Source organism: Syngnathoides biaculeatus, chromosome 7 (assembly GCF_019802595.1).
Source record: "Syngnathoides biaculeatus isolate LvHL_M chromosome 7, ASM1980259v1, whole genome shotgun sequence".
Lineage (NCBI taxonomy): Eukaryota > Metazoa > Chordata > Actinopteri > Syngnathiformes > Syngnathidae > Syngnathoides > Syngnathoides biaculeatus.
The window spans coordinates 27,787,279-27,804,208 of NC_084646.1; the positions used below are offsets into that span (position 1 = coordinate 27,787,279).

Genomic DNA, 16,930 nt, shown 5'->3' on the forward strand with positions numbered 1-16,930 from the left:
ACAGCAAAGGCCTTTCTTTTGTTTTTGTAGTGGGCTGCAGAATTGTGGCTTCCAAAAGATGAATGACACAAAAGTTTACAATTCCAGTCTGGTGAAATCAATGGGTCACAGGCTTTTTGCAGTAAATGCAAGTAAGGGTTATGCCACCAATTGTTGAAAGTTATTCACTTTAATTTTTTTTTATGTGAATTCCATGTTTGTTCCAATACTTTTGCTCACTTGAAAAGTGAGTGGCTTCAAAAAAAAGATGCTCTGTCCTGAGTTGTTTGCTGGAGTAATCCAAATCTAAAAGTAACTGAAAGTAATCAATTTACATTACTTGAATATTTTGGTACTTGGATGACATTACCAAATACGTATTTCACGGGTATCTAGCAACTGTATCGGAATACATTTTTAGAGTAAACCTCACAACCTTGGTAACTGCTTGGTTAAACCCTTTTGCCATCTAGTAAATATGCATTATCTAGCAACGTGGAGTATGTCATGGGATTGTTGAAGTTATGTCTTGAGATGACTCACCCCTCATATGCAGCATTGCAAAGGTCAGTCACCACGGCTTGAAAATCGGGGTTTTCAGTTTGTTCACATTTCAATTTGTTCAGCAATGACTCCCCATGATACGACAGGCATTGCTTCAACAAGTCTCTGTCCATTGTGCGCGTGTGAATGTCTTACATTGCTTCGTCCAGGGGAGGGGAAAGGCAAACAATAAATACGAATTAGCATGAAGTAACAGAATACCGAAACGCCATTTGAGAAGGCTCCAGTTGAATTGGCGTGATCAATACAGTAACTCGTATGATTACCAGTAGTACAAACCCAAACTTCGAAGCTAATAAAACGAACGCTGGATTATGCCTTTGTTTGGTATCTTTATAAATCGTAAATAAATAAATAAGAAAGGGCTAAACCTACGCTGATAACATACTCTTCTCACAAGACAAAACTATGAAACGCATCTTTCCATGCCCACGACTACTCTGCTACATTTGAGCTCACTGCTCAAATGCCAGCGGAACGCACAAGTAGCGAAGTGACTGCGCTTGCGCAAAGTGTTCCATTACAAACGGTCGTGAAGAACAAACACCAAACCGGAACGACAGTATCTTATCTATAATTTTTATTCATTCATCCATTTCTGCATCACTTGTCCTCACGAAGATTATTATTATGATTATTGATGGCAAGAGTGGCAAAAAGCCTCTTTTATATCTGTACTTTTACAGTGGTTCAAAGTACCACCTAAAAATATACTTAGCTCTCCAGTATATTCTGTAGCATAGGAGTTGTACAGTATTTCGTTTAGTTTAGTATGATTGGAAACGAATGACACATTGTACAGTTTGAAAATTAATGGAGTGCTTAGCTATAGGAAGGTAAAAAGCTGGACCTAATCACTAAAAAATGTATTATACATAAAATGTAACGAACAGTTAACTGTATGCCTAAATAAATGTATAGTACTAACAAAACAGATGCAAATGTACTTAAAATTTCAATGCAACTGTACTTAAATGTTTGGAATTTTAGTTTAGATTATATTAAGTTCGGCTTTCAGTTTAGAATACTAGCGGGAGAGAAGATGCCCGAAGAATGGAGGAAAAGTGTGCTAGTCCCCATTTTTAGGAACAAAGGCGATGTTCAGAGGTGTGGAAACTATAGAGGAATAAAGATGATGAGCCACACAATGACGTTATGGGAAAGAGTAGTGGAGGCTACACTCAGGACAGAAGTAAGTATCTGCGAGCAACAGTATGGTTTCATGCCGAGAAAGAGTACCACAGATGCATTATTTGCCTTGAGGATGCTCGTGGAAAAGTACAGAGAAGGTCAGAAGGAACTACATTGTGTCGTAGACCTAAAGAAAGCCTATGACAAGTACCAAGAGAGGAACTGTGGTACTGCATGCGCAAGTCTGGTGTGGCAGAGAAATATGTTAAAATAGTACAGGACATGTATGATGGCAGCAGAACAATGGTGAGGTGTGCCTTAGGTGTGACAGAGGAATTTAAGGTGGAGGTGGGACTGCATCAGGGATCAGCTCTGAGCCCCTTCCTGTTTGCAGTGGTAATGGATAGGCTGACAGATGAGGTTAGACTGGAATCCCCTTGGACCATGATGTTCGCAGATGATATTGTCATATGCAGTGAAAGCAGGGAGCATGCAGAGGAACAATTGGAAAGATGGAGACATGCACTGGAAAGGAGAGGAATGAAGATTAGCCGAAGTAAAACAGAATATATGTGTGTGAATGAGAGGGAATGAGGGGGAAGAGTAAGGCCCCAGGGAGAAGAGATAGCAAGGATGGACGACTTCAAATATCTGGGCTCAGCAATCCAGAGCAATGGTAAGTGTCGTAATGAAGTGAAGAAATTGGTCCAAGCAAGTTGGAACAGTTGGCGGAAGGTGTCTGGTGTGTTATGTGACAGAAGAGTCTCTGCTAGGATGAAGGGCTTTATAAAACAGTGGTGAGACTGAAGGTGGCAGACATGAAGATGTTGAGGTTCTCCCTCAGAGTGAGCAGGTTACATAGGACTAGAAATGAGCTCATTGGAGGGACAGCCAAAGTTGGATGTTTTGGAGAAAAGGTTCGAGGGAGCAGACTTCGATGGTTTGGACATGTCCAGAGGTGAGAGAATGAATATATTGGTAGAAGGATGCTGAGGATGGAGCTGCCAGGTATAGGAGTGAGAGGAAGACCAAGAAAAAGGTTGATGGAAGGTGAGGGAAGACATGAGTATAGTGGGTGTTAGAGAGGAAGATGCACGAGATAGCCTTAGATGGAAAAAGATGACACACTGAGGCGACCCCTAACGAGACAAGCCGAAAGAAAAAGAAAAGAAAGTTCAACACTTTGAATGAAATTATGGAAATAAATAGTTTTCCCCAATATTCACATTTTTTGGAAAGGGTCTGTGAGTGGAAAGACATAGCACTGTAAATTTTCCTCTGTCAGGTACTCCAGCAAGATTTCTGACAGAGGAGTACTAAGAAGAATCAGAAGAGTTAGGGTGAGGCCAATCACTTAACTTGAATCCAATCAAAATGTTCAGGATGACCTGGAACTAAAGGTCTATTAAAGAAGCCCATGCAACCTTTGGGATTTGAAGACTGCTTGTGTAGAGGAATGGGCCAAAATCACCAGAGCAATCCATGCAACAAGTTTCTCCACATAAGATTCATCTTGAAACTGCCATTGACACAAACGCTTGTTCAAAAAAAAAAAAAAAAAAAAAAACAGTTAGTGCGTTCAATATTCTTTCCCTGTCATTTCACATTATTACACACAATTTCTGATCTCATTCTAATTTCTCTGTATCTATGGAATTCTTGGCTTGTTCCCAATAGCTGCTGAAATTTTCATGTTCATCGCACCTTTAATGAGAAAAATGGGAACAGGTTGAATACTTATCTCAGCCATTGTACATGAAGTATGTATTTTCCAAATCAATATTTTCAATAATAATCTAACATTTCTGAGAGTGCCAACCATTTCGAAGCACTCTGCCTTACACCTGATGTTAGCTGCAGCCCCCCCATGAGCTGGAATAAAAAATTGCCTCATTTCATGTATAATCATAAACACTTTTGCCCAATATTTGCTTTGAATAAGCAAATAATAAATATTATATACATGTATATACATGTGTAAAATGACAAATGGCAAAAGTAAATACTAAATAAACTGTCAGGTGCATAGCCAAGCCACTGCCGTCGGTGGTGCTTCCGGTGAGGGGCACGGCTAAACCACCTCTGACAGCTGTCACACAGCTTACAGTTTACAATTACTAATTGACATGGCATTTAAGTTGTGAATGTGTCATGGGCATTTGCCAGTTCGTTGTGTTTGCATTACTGCATCTTGGCATATTTCACTACTGTGCGTAAGTTCGATTACATCTTGTCCATGTTTCTAAGTTTACCTCGTAGTCATCGGACCTTGCGCACATTTTTGGACCTTGCCGGTTGCCTAGCGTTTTTGTGCTTCCACCTGTTTTGGACTGCTTATTTGTGTTTGACTTTTTCTGGAATAAACCACTCTTTATATCATGCCCTCACCTCGGAGTCCTACATTTGGGTCCCTCCTCAAGCCATTTACTCACGACATAAACCAAAGTACTTTGTAAACTGTTGACACATACTATCTGTGTAAATTTTCATAAAGCAGGCTACATTGTTTCATTGATTGTGCTAATTGGAAGGGTCAAAATCAATGGATGGATCCGTGTGAATGGTTGACAGCACCCTTGACCAATCAGTGAGCATCATTTTTTGAACTCCACCCATGCTATCCACATCCGGGATCTTGTACCCACAAACAAAGAGAGCGCGTGCTTACTTTAAGCCTCTAAATTTTGAGTGAAAAGTCCTGCTTATCAATGTGGCTGGGGATTGTGTGATGGAGACAAGCCCTATCCAGAGAGGTTACTGAGAGGATATCTGGTGTGCTTACCCACCCCAAAGCATAATTTAGATAAATGCAAACGGTGGATTAAGGCTTGTAGCTGACCTCACGACTAGCTGAACGTATCGAGGATAAATCAGCACAAAGCCGTCTGCTCCAAGGTAAGTTCTTCACTTAGTTGGTGTAACAGCTATAAAGTACAATGATGTTGAACATCTCCTGGAATGTGACAAGGGGCTTGCACTACAAATTGACGAAGACCATCCCATTATTTTCACTATTATTCATTATTTCATTATTTTAACCTGTAGTTCATATCCGTCTGACGAAGAATCTGTTTTCTTTTCCTCCTTTCTGTTGGTAGAGCTACAGCTACTTCACTCATCCGCAATGGTTTGATTTGGACCCTCTGGGTGTATTCCACTGTGGCACGTGAGAAGAGTTATGGAGTTTGAGCCCTTGTAGCGTTTTAATCAAACCAATAATATGGGAGCACACCAACCGGCCAACACGTCGCAGAAACTTTAACTGGCATTCCCGTTTGGGAAACCTTGACATTATTAATATATCCCTGTTGAAAGTGACTCAGGCCTTTTTGTACACTTTTTGTCGATATTTCTGATACCATGGGCACACAGGAAACAGAAATACTACCGGGAATTTGCTCTAATGAATCGCTCACGTGCTTCGGCTGCACTGTATCTGCCATTTTGATCGGCAGCTTGGGGTGCCAAACAATAGTATCTAAGTAGGCATGGCTCAGGCGCCCTGCCCGGATCAATCCTTTGTAGTGTGAGCACTGTTTCAGAATTTAAACTAAATACATCATTATCATGTGTTCATAAACAAAAAATGAATACCAACCAAGTCAAAAATATACTTTTATATTATTGTATATTATATTATAATATAATTAAAACCCACCCATTTGTTTAATTGTAACATGCGAAAAAATATATCGTTGAGTGGTACCAATAAGGAAGTTTTAGACTTGTAAAACTCTTAAGTTAATCAACTTCCAAAGAAAAGAATTGAAAGGGAAGTGAGTGGAACTATACCTTGATAGAAACCTGTTTGACAACCTTAATGTCGATTTGATCTTTGTGTATTGTTTTCTTATTACTAGCTACCTGACACCAAGTGGGGAAATATCCATTAGATAGACCCCATTGTCTGGTCGGTCAAAGTATGTAACTTTTTTTTTTTTTAATTAAAACATGTTTTAAACATTCTGACATGTTATTATATGAAACTGTAAACCTGTAACTGTGCTGTACTTGCAGATGAACAACAGATTGGGATTGTATAGCGCACAGGTCTCCAATGAAGCCAATGTTAGTTGTCTAAATTTGTTTTATTTATGTACTAAAAGAACTATGATCATCATGTTAACTCCATACAGCATTTCTAGATGGAATTAACATGGTTCCACACTTCCCACTGGTTTTGCCATGTATCATCTTAAGATCAACCTTGCCACATCGATATGCAGTATCCATTCATCAATCATTTTGATCTGGGACCTATACCAGTTGACTTCAGGCCACAGGCAGAGAACATCCTGGATTGACCATGAGTCAATTGGGAATTGTCACATGGTAATGATCTAATTATCAACAAATGGGAAACAAACAAAAACTGTAATACTTTACATAAGACTGATGCTGGTTGTTTCATAAAGTACACCAGTGTAAAGCAATTCAGTACAGAAGCTCTGCCAGAAATTATAAAAACTCAGGTACTTTTTTATTTATTTATGAAGGATGATAATGTACGTTAGTTTAATTGAAGACTATAACTTACCCATAGGTGTAAAAGGGAGTGTGATAGTCCGTATATGTACCCTGCGATTGATTGGCAACTGGCCGAGGGCGTAGTTCACCGCACGTCCAATGTAGGCTGGTGTTGCGTCCAGATCACCCGTGACCCAAATGACAACAAGTGGTAGAAAATGGATGGATGGGTGGATGGAATAAATTGTAATATTGTGAAAAATGTATTATTTCAGTAGTTCAATATAAAAAGGTAATGTTATATTATACAGAATATAACTATACAAAGGAAAATATTTAAGATTTTGTTTCTTCTCGTTTAGATTTTTTCAAATGTTATAACCAAAACACTAAATGCAGCATCTCCAAAAAAATTTATATTACCAAGGAAATGATCAATATATATTTTTTTTTTTCATATACACATTGGGTAGGCGGCTCGGTTGGCGCAGCTGTAAAGCATTGGCCTCATAGTTCTGAGGTTCAGGGTTCGATCCTGGCCTGCCAGGGTGGGGTTTACATGTTCTCCCTGTTTTCTCCGGGTACTCCGGTTTCCTCCCAAATCCCAAAAACATGCAACGTTGATTGGACACTCTAAATTGCGATTGTGAGTGTGCCTATTTGTCTCGATGTGTCCTGCAATTGGCTGGCAACCAGTTCAGGCTGTACCCTGCTTCCTGCCCGTTGACAGCTGGGATAGGCTCCAGCACTACCGCGACCCTTGTGAGGATAAGCGACTCAGAAAAAGGAAGGAAGGAAGCACATTAGGTAAGACTTGGATTAGACCTTATGAAAATGATTTGTTTCATTCATGTAGATTTACTTTTTGAAAGGACTTACTGAAATTTAATGTGATTTTAAAAATACTCAAAATCATTGAATCTGCAAAAAAACAATATTGAGATTATAATTGCGATAATACCATTTTTAAACTAGTGTATGTAACCTCTCTGTCGAAGCTCTAGATCAATAGGTGAGGGTGGAGCATGAATGAGCAAGGAAAGTGGAAAATAGGAACACACGCTCCTGGCAAAGTGAGACTCTGACTTTACATTGATGCAGGGTGGAGAGACTTAACCCCGTTGTCATGATGAAAAAAAGAATCATTTATTGGATATATTTGCATGGATATTAATTTGCATCTTTTCATGGTAACTTGCTTTCACTTGTTAGTGCCACCACAATATTGTTTATGGCATTATCGTATTTAATACAGCACAATGACCCTTTGTGCATAGTCTCCATGAATGAAATAATCCATTTGGTTGTATTTTTGACAGGCTGTATCTACCATGTACTAGTATGTACAGTAAAACCTCTGCATTTTTGTAACCCAACAATCCTTCTGTTCTGAGCTGTGGTTATTTTCCCCAAAGTAATCTGTAAATGTCACAAGCACAGGCAAATCATGAGCAGTTGTGTAAACAGAATTAGATAAAATATCAGACACAATCGTCACACATTGTGGGGGTGACAGTATTGTTTCTGAACTGGCATTGATGGCTTCATACCAATACAGTAATTGTACATTAAAATTGCACTGTTTGACATTTTTCTTTTTATGTTAGATTACAAAATAAATATACAGGAGCAAAATAATCCATCCATCCATTTTCTCAGACGCTTATCCTCACAAGGGTCGCGGGAGTGCTGGAGCCAATCCCAGCTGTCATCACGCAGGAGGCAGGGTACACGCTGAACTGGTTGCCAGCCAATTGCAGGGCACATGGAGACAGATAACAGTCGTACTCAAAAACACACCTCAGGGCAATGAATGCATGTTTTTGGGGTGCATTATGTTTTGTTTATCTCAGTCGTGTTGTCTGTCCTACATGCACATTGTCCCATATTTACAGTACTACCTCAAAAGACATTCAACAAGGCTAAAAATAAACTAGCGTCTGGACTCAAATATATTGTGCAGTACACAAGGGCAACGCGGTGTAAATGTCTTCTGCGGAGCCTATCAATGATGTCAGTGATCGGATTGGTGAATTCGGACTTTGAGGATGATCAAACGACCAGCAAAACATGCTAATTATGGGTCAACACCGATCAAGCCAATCAGATCAATGTAAAGCCTATTTCATTTATTTTGCTTTATTTTCAGATTACCGCATTATATTCATTCCCCACTCCTTGAGCCGTCACCTGATCATGATGGAGGGTTTGTGTCTCCCGATAATCCTAGGAGCTAAGTTGTCTGGGGCTTCATGCCCCTGGTAGGGTCACCCATGGCAAACAGGTTCTCGGTGAGGGACCAGACAAAACATGGCCAAAAGACAGCCATGATGTTAGACAGAAATGGATTCAGGTTTCCCTTCACAGGATGCAGATCACCGGGTCACCAGGGCCCCGATCTTGAACCAGGCCTGGAGATGGGGCTCGAAAGGGTAAGGGTAACATGTGTTCCTCTTCCCATGTGCTCACCAAGTACGAGAGCATAGGGGTCGAGTGCAATGTGAGCTGTGTGGTAGCCGAAGGCGGGGACCTTGGCGAACCGATCCCTGGCTACAGAAATTGGCTCTAGGGACATGGAATGTCACCTCTCTGGGAAGGAGCCAGAGCTGGTGTGTGAGGTGGCAAGGTTGTGAATATATATATAGTCGGACTCACCTCTACGCACTGCTTGGGCTCTGGTACCAGTCTTCTTGAGAGGCGTAGGCCTCTGTTCCACTCTGGAGTTGCCCACAGTGAGAGTCGCCGAGCAGGTGTGGGTACTGTATATTTATTGTCCTCCGGCTTGGCGCCTGTACATCGAGGTTCAGCCCGTTGAATGAGAGGGTAGCCTCCTTCTGCCTATGGGTGGGAGGACGGGTCCTGACTGTTGTTTGTGCCTATGCACCAAACAAAATTTCAAAGGACCTATGCTTTTTGGAGTGCTCGCTGGGGGACTCACATGGGCAATGTCAGTGAAACCTGGAAGGGCATGATTGGGAAGAATGCCGACCCCCTCCCCGATCAGACACGAGCGGTGTATGGTTACTGGACTTGTGTGCTCATCACGGATTGTACAAAATGAACACCATGTTCCGGCATAAGGGTCTCCACATGTGCACTTTGCACCAGAACATCCTAGATCACAGTTCAATGATCGACTTTGTGGTCCTTGTCGTACTTGCAGCTGCATGTCTTGGACACTTGGGTGAATAGAGGGGAGGAGCTGTCGAGTGAACACCACATGGTGGTGAGTTAGCTACAGTGTTGGGGTAAGATGCCGGTCTGACGTGGCAGGCACAAATGTATTGTGAGGGTCTGCTGGGAATGGGTGGCAGTTTTCCCTGTCTGAAGGAGTTTGAATTCCCACCTTCGAAAGAATTTTTGTTCATGTTCTGGGGGAGGTGGGAGACATTGGGTCCGAGTGGACGATGTTCCGTGCCTCAATTGGTGAGGAGGCCGACCAGAGCTGTGCCCATAAGGCAGTCGGGTGCATGTCGTGGTGGAAATCCTTGAACCCCGTTGGTGGACACCAATGGTGAGGGATGCTGCCCAGTTGAAAAAGGAGTGTTATAAGGCCTTTTTGGCCTGTGGGACTCCAGAGGCAAGTGATAGGTACCAGGTGGCCAGGTGGAATGCAGCTTTGGTGGTTGCTAAGGCAATAACCCAGGCATGGGAAGTGTTCGGTGAGGCCATGGAGAATGACTTCAATACGGCTTTGAGATAATTCTGGTTCAACGGCCGACATCTATGGAGTGGAAAGCAATGCACCGTCAATACTGTCTTTAGTGAAGAGGGTTCATTGCTGACTCGGGACATTGTGAGTCAGAGGCAAGAATACATCTAAGATTTCCTCAATTCCATCAACATGCCTTCCCATGAGGAAGCAGAATCTGGGTTCTCAGATTCTGGCTCTCTTGGGGTTAAGGTCACTGAGGTGGTTAAATAACGCCTCGCTGGCAGTAAGGACCCTGGAGGGGGATGAGATTCGCCCAGACTTCCTCAAGCCTCTGGATGTTGTGGGGCTGTCATGGATTACATGCTGCTACAACATCTCATGGACATCGGGGACAGTGCCTCTAGATTGGGTATGGGTATGCTAGGGAACAGGAGGGTGTGTTCCAACAGGGCCCCATAGCTCAGGTGTTAGAGCATTGGATTGGTAAACCAGGGGTCGTGAGTTCATTTCTCACTGGTGCCTCCAATCCCCAAGAGCGGTTGCGTCAGGAAGGGCATCCGTTGTAAAAACTGTGCCGAACAAATATGAGCGTTCATCTGAGATGACGCGCTGTGGCGACCCCTAACGGGACAAGCCGAAAGAAAGTACTAGGGTGTGTTCCGACTACAGGGGGATCACACTCCTCAGCTTCCCTGGTAAGGTCTATTGAGAGAAGGGTCTGTCGGGAAGTCGAATCTCAGATTCAGGAAGAGCAATGTGGTTTTCCTCCTGGCCGGGGGACAGTGGACCAGCTCAACAACCTCGGCAGGATCCTCAAGGTTGCATGGGATTGCACCCAACCAGTCTACATGTGTTTTGTGGACTTGGAGAAGGCGTTCAACCGTGTCCCTCAGGAAGTCTGGTGGGGTGTTCTTTGACAGTATGGGTTCCGAACCCTTTAATATGGGCTATTCAGCCCCTGTCGACCGGTATCAGAGTTTTGTCTGGATTGCCGGGAGTAAGTTGTACCCGTTTCCGGTGAGACTTGGACTCCGCCAAAGGTGCCCTTTGTCAACAATTTTGTTCATAATGTTTATGGACAGAATATCTAAGGATAGCCCAGGCATAGCGTGTGTCCTATTTGGTGGCCTCAGCATCACATCTCCACTCTTTGCAGATGATGTGGTTCTGTTTGGTTCATCAAGGCGTGATCGCCAAAGCTCATTGTCGCGGTTTGCAGCTGAGTGTGAAGTGGCTGGGATGAAAATCAGTTCCTTTAAATCTGAGACCATGGTCTTCAGTCCAGCACTCCCATGACCATTGTGAGGACAAATGGTTGAGATAGTGAGTGGTTGGTTGTTTGAATCTGTGGCAGGAGACAAACCCCCAAATTTTACAAAATATATATTTTTAAAACAATTTTCTGTCGAATTTGCATGTGAATTGTTCTAATAATATCAACACAGAACACTACACAGACAAAAAGATTACTTTCAAATCCTGAAATAAAAATGACCGATGTTTTCTGAATGTTCCCAAACGTTACTAAAGTAGGGAGCCTTCAAAAATGGCATCGTCCTAAAAAAAAAAAAAAAAACACTTGTTTTAGAAAATACCTCACGGGGTGTGGGGAACCCACTTATATCGCCAAAAAATGCCATTGTGTAAGGCATGCTGTTATTGAAATTTTTTAATTTACACTTGTTTTCTTTTGAGGAGTCAGCGTGCTTATTGACCACTCCAAACACACATCAGACCTAATTAAGGACAACCTTGATGTGTATAGAGCAATAAACTAAATAGAAAAACCACGAATGTGCAAAAAAGACACCCGCTTGTATGTTTCGCTGACAGCTTCTGCCTGAGTGGTGTCAACTGTTGAGATGAGCTTGAGGAGATGGCATGCAGACTAGTGGTGCGTTGGAAGCTGGTATTCAAGGCCGGTGTCGTCATTCAAAATAGTAGATATATTTTGATGCTGAACCTCAAACTGTCATTTTCTAATCCATAATCAGTGACTGAGTCCTCCTGTCCATCAGCTGCTCTGTCCTCTTTCTCCTCCACACTGTAGAGTGGAAAAGGTTTCAGAATGTTTGAGCAATTTAAAGGGGAAATCCAGTGGTTTGCATGAAGTGTATCCAATAGGTCATGTAATATGTACCCTATTTTGACAATGTGATGTTAAATCCTCTCTCATTTGATAGTGTTTTGAGAAGATTTTTTATCGACAATTAAAAATTTTCAGGGGTGCTGCCATTTTTGCGACTCACATGACCTATGTGCGCTGATGAGACGTGTACCGTGCCGCAACAAAAGTTCGATTACATGGGACACCATTTATGCCCAGCGCTGATTTCTCAGATTTATTCTCTTCTGATGAAGAAAAAGCAGTATCGGTTGATCGAGAAGATGGAGGAATACTTCCATACAGATTTGAACCAGTGGCTGTAATTAATGTTGAATATTCGGATGCTTCTTCGGGTGGAATGACGCGACGTCTGACTACATGGAGGACAACGCGCGACATAAGTGCGTAAACAAAGGCCCCGGACCTCTGGGCCGGCAGCTGCGGATAGTTCTTCGGATGGGAATGACGCGGAGTCTGACAAGTGAGCTCCGGCGGCGGACCCCGGGCTGAGCTTCGGTGTCCTGGGAGGCCGTGAGCCGAGCTTCGGCGGCGGTGGAGGCCTTGAGCCGCGCTTCGGTGGCGGCGGAGGCTTTTAGCTTAGCTTCAGCATCCTGGGCAAACAGCCTCCACTGCCGCTGAAGTTCGGTTCGCGGCCCACCGCCGGAGCTCGCTCATCAGACTCTGCGTCATTTCCATCCAAAGAACCATCTACGGCGTCCGGCCCGGGGCCTTTATTTACGTACTTGTGTCCCGCGCGTAGGCCTCCAAGTAGTCAGACTCGGCGTCATTCTGTCTGAAAAACCATCTGAATATTCAACATTTACAGCCACAGGTTCAAATCTGTATTTTGTGAGCACCATTTTATGGTAATTTACATACAGACTAAAACATGCAAACAGTATAACCACTGTGTTCAAAATGTACTTAATTTGATGAGTCACATAACAATTGTGCACATAAGGCATGCTACCCCTTTGTATAAAGTTTAAGACTTGTAAGTGCATTTTATGATTGCCAAACTATGGTAAATTTCATAGATAGGTAGATTATCCCTCCATCCATTTTCTTCGCCGCTTATCCTCACGAGGGTCACGGGGAGTGCTGGAGCCTATCCCAGCTCGCAGGAGGCGAGTTACACACTGAACAGGTTGCCAGCCAATCGCAGGGCACATCGAGACAAACAGCCACACTCACAATCACACTTAGAGGGAATTTAGATTGTCCAATTAATGTTGCATGTTTTTTGGTTGTGGGAGGAAACCGGAGTGCCTGGAGGAAACCCACGCAGGCATGGGGCGACCATGCAAACTCCACACAGGTGGGTCCGGGATTGAACCCGGGACCTCAAAACAGTGAGGCCAACGCTTTACCATCTGATTCACTGTGCCCCCATAGGTAGATTAGTGGATTTTTGTTACTTGTGGGGGTGTAAGAAATATAACCCAGTGAAAAAAGGGGGAATACTGTACATATAAACATTTGTAGAAAAGGCTGATCTCGTTGAGTAAGTTTTGGAGAGAAAGAGGTGAGCTATGCTGAAGTTTTGAATTTCTGTTGTCGTAAATATAATCCCAACTATGTGCCAATTTCTATTTAGGAAAGCAACATGTTATACTCATGTTGCACAGAACAGAATTTAGACTGAATAGCTGAGAACCTGGTTCAAAGAGAAAAGAAGGAAAATGGGAAAAATAAAGAATTCAAGTGTAGAATTTCTTGGTGGCGTCGCTAGCCATGTACTCAGGGAAATCTTGCCACACAATTTCTCTTTGCTGGATCTTCCTCCAGGATGCTGGCCTTGCTCACAAAAGTGTAGTTTCGGGGAAGCAGGCAGAGAGATTCTGCAGTCCTCGCTCGTTGACGTGGCAAGGAAGGTTCCACAACCTTATGGTGAAAGGTGGGATTCTGGCTGTGCGTCCACCTCTTTGGTGAGAAGAAGGACAAAAATCAAGAGAGCAAAAGTTTCTGGGTTTTTGTATCAAGGGGGAAAAAAGCAGTCCCAAGGACCAAGAGTGCGAAGACATGCCTTTAGCAGTGAATTTCCATCCAAGAATTATTGGTGGTTGTAAAACCAGTGGAATAAGGAATAATTGATTTCTGGCTTTTGCATTGTCACACAGCATGGTTAATCTGTGCAATAAGGGTTTCAACCTCATATGGTTGCTAGTAACAATATGTTTGTGTACCATTTCTGGAAAAAAAAAAAAAAAAAAAAACTCACTAGTGACATTGTTGTTATGACAGGCACAGAGGCTTTGTGTAAAGTTCATAAAACATATGGCGTTGAAGGCTACGTTCAGTTGATCAAGTGTGTCTGCTACATACATCTACGAAACCAATGCAGTTGTGTGCCTCCTGAGAGAGGTGTGGTCTTGCCAATGACAGGTGACACTTAAAGTGCCACTGTCATGAAATGCATGATTTTTAGTATGTTATTAATGGAAAAAACGGCAACCGACACGGACCCATGCGTTTTTTCACCACAAAACATGTTTTTGACGTATACAGCTTTTTGTAACTCCCGCCATGAAAATCCTCTCGAGGGATTTGTTTTTGAGAAGAAGCAGGAAGTGACGTAAAGGACAGACCTGCCCTCAAGTGGACTTTGTTTCCAATAGTTTTACCACCGGGAACGTAGCTCGTTGTTCCTTCGTGTTAGCCAAAATGCCGGCTCGTTCCATTGCTGGACATTGCTTGAACACTCGGGAGGATGGATTTACCCTTCATAACTTTGCAAGAGACCCGGTTCGTCATGAAAAATGGATTACACGGGTGCAGAGGATGAGAGCTTCGTGGGTTCCAAATGACAGGTAGGTGCGTATTCTTCTTCTTTTCCTTTCGGCTTGTCCCGTTAGGGGTCGCCACAGCGTGTCATCTTTTGCCATCTTAGCCTATCTCCTGCATCTTCCTCTCTAACCCCAACTGCCCTCATGTCTTCCCTCACCACATCCATAAACCTTCTCTTTGGTCTTCCTCTCGCTCTTTTGCCTGGGAGCTCCATCCTCAGCATCCTTCTACCAATATACTTACTCTCTCGCCTCTGAACATGTCCAAACCATCGAAGTCTGCTCTCTCGAATCTTGTCTCCAAAACATCCAGCTTTGGCTGTCCCTCTAATGAGCTCATTTCTAATCCTATCCAACCTGCTCACTCCGAGCGAGAACCTCAACGTCTTCATTTCTGCCACCTCTTCTGTCACATAACACACCAGACACCTTTCACCAGCTGTTCCAACCTGCTTGGACCCGTTTCTTCACTTCCTGACCACACTCTCCATTGCTCTGTATTGTTGACCCCAAGTATTTGAAGTCGTCCACCCTCGCTATCTCTTCTCCCTGTAGCCTCACTCTTCCCCCTCTACTTTTCTCATTCACGCACATATATTCTGTTTTACTTCGGCTAATCTTCATTCCTCTCCTTTCCAGTGCATGTCTCCATCTTTCCAATTGTTCCTCTGCATGCTCCCTGCTTTCACTGCATATGACAATATCATCTGCGAACATCATGGTCCAAGGGGATTCCAGTCTAACCTCATCTGTCATCTGTCAGCCTATCCATTACCACTGCAAACAGGAAGGGGCTCAGAGCTGATCCCTGATGCAGTCCCACCTCCACCTTAAATTCCTCTGTCACACCTAAGGCACACCTCACCATTGTTCTGCTGCCATCATACATGTCCTGTACTATTTTAACATACTTCTCTGCCACACCAGACTTACGCATGCAGTACCGCAGTTCCTCTCTTGGTACTCTGTCATAGGCTTTCTCTAGATCCACAAAGACACAATGTAGCTCCTTCTGACCCTCTCTGTACTTTTCCACGAGCATCCTCAAGGCAAATAATGCATCTGTGGTACTCTTTCTAGGCTCATCTCCGCCTCGGAAATGGATCGGACGGGAGGCGGTTTGGCCGTGATCGCATGTCATCTGAATATGGCTCAAAACAATAGTGTAATATTGCCCCGGTAACATCACTCGGTTGTGTGGTGTTCTCCTTATCGAAAAGACCTACCCATCTCAGAAGAGGCGTGTTCGTCTCCCATATTTAGGGTGCACCACGTGTTTTCATTGTCGAATGTCCGAGTGACGTCACGGACAGAGGATACAGCCAATATGGCGACCACTTGGATGTCGTAGAATGACTCTTCTGCAACTTTGCGCATGGATGCTCTCTGCTCACATTTATTTTTCCGGATAGACATTGAAGTAAATAATGTTATATGTATTTTTCATAACAATATTTATTTTAGAATGTTTATAGGGATGACTCTAGGCCTTTAAGTAACTACGTAAACTACGACGGAGCAGCAGTTTGTTGTCCTGGCAATATGGCTCACAGCTCTTAGCTTTTTGATAATTATGCTGTTCATGTTTTTTGGCAGCTTTGTGTATATTGCAGCTCAATTTCTCCTTGTCATTTCTGTACAATTATGGTCCAAGGTTTTCTGTCATGGATTTCAAAGATTGTGTCTCAACAATAGAAAAGGGTTATTTAATTTCACATACAAAATCTTGCAAAAGTTTGTCAAATGATACCTGTGTTATCTGCCGTGGAGTGACAGTAAATCATTTCTTTTAACATTCTTCGTAGGAGGTTCAGAATCACCAGGGGAGCATAACTTCTGCTTTCTGTGGGATTGTATTAAGTTGGTGTGCTTCAGTTTATTGGGGTGAATGCTCTATTGACGGAAAAAAATACCAATAAAGATAAATGGAATATATCCATTAAAAATGAGCCATCAGTACACACCACGAAAGCGTAATATTCTGTAACATGGATAAAGTATTATCTTTAATTGCACTAAAACAACAAATATGTAAGAGTCTGTGTATGTGCCCGTGTGTTACTGAGTACAGTAAGTGTTGATGACTGTCAACAGGGCAACTGAGAGCATATGCACAACAAAATCGAGCAAACCACAACAAAATCATTTATAACTTACTGCAATGTGCTTTCTGAAGTTAAACGTCATGCTTTTTTATAGGGTGAAATTTCCATGCTTGGACATACACAGACGAGAGTTCAT

The 16,930-nt window shown here is 42.9% G+C and overlaps 1 protein-coding gene across 2 annotated transcripts in view; it reads right to left on the bottom strand.

Annotated features, from left to right (window-relative positions):
• The window catches only part of ttc14 (tetratricopeptide repeat domain 14), a 37,294-nt gene extending 36,233 nt beyond the window's left edge, over nucleotides 1–1,061 (bottom strand). Inside the window, exons 1-2 of one of the 2 annotated variants that reach the window (XM_061824953.1) lie at nucleotides 919–1,061; nucleotides 523–682 (exon numbers count right to left, since the gene is read on the bottom strand). In XM_061824953.1, coding sequence (XP_061680937.1) covers nucleotides 523–656 — 134 coding nt within the window. In that variant the 5' untranslated portion in view covers nucleotides 657–682; nucleotides 919–1,061. Of the gene's footprint in view, nucleotides 1–522 lie in introns of both variants that reach the window. The other variant, XM_061824954.1, reaches the window with a different exon arrangement.
• Nucleotides 1,062–16,930: the final 15,869 nt, after the last annotated feature.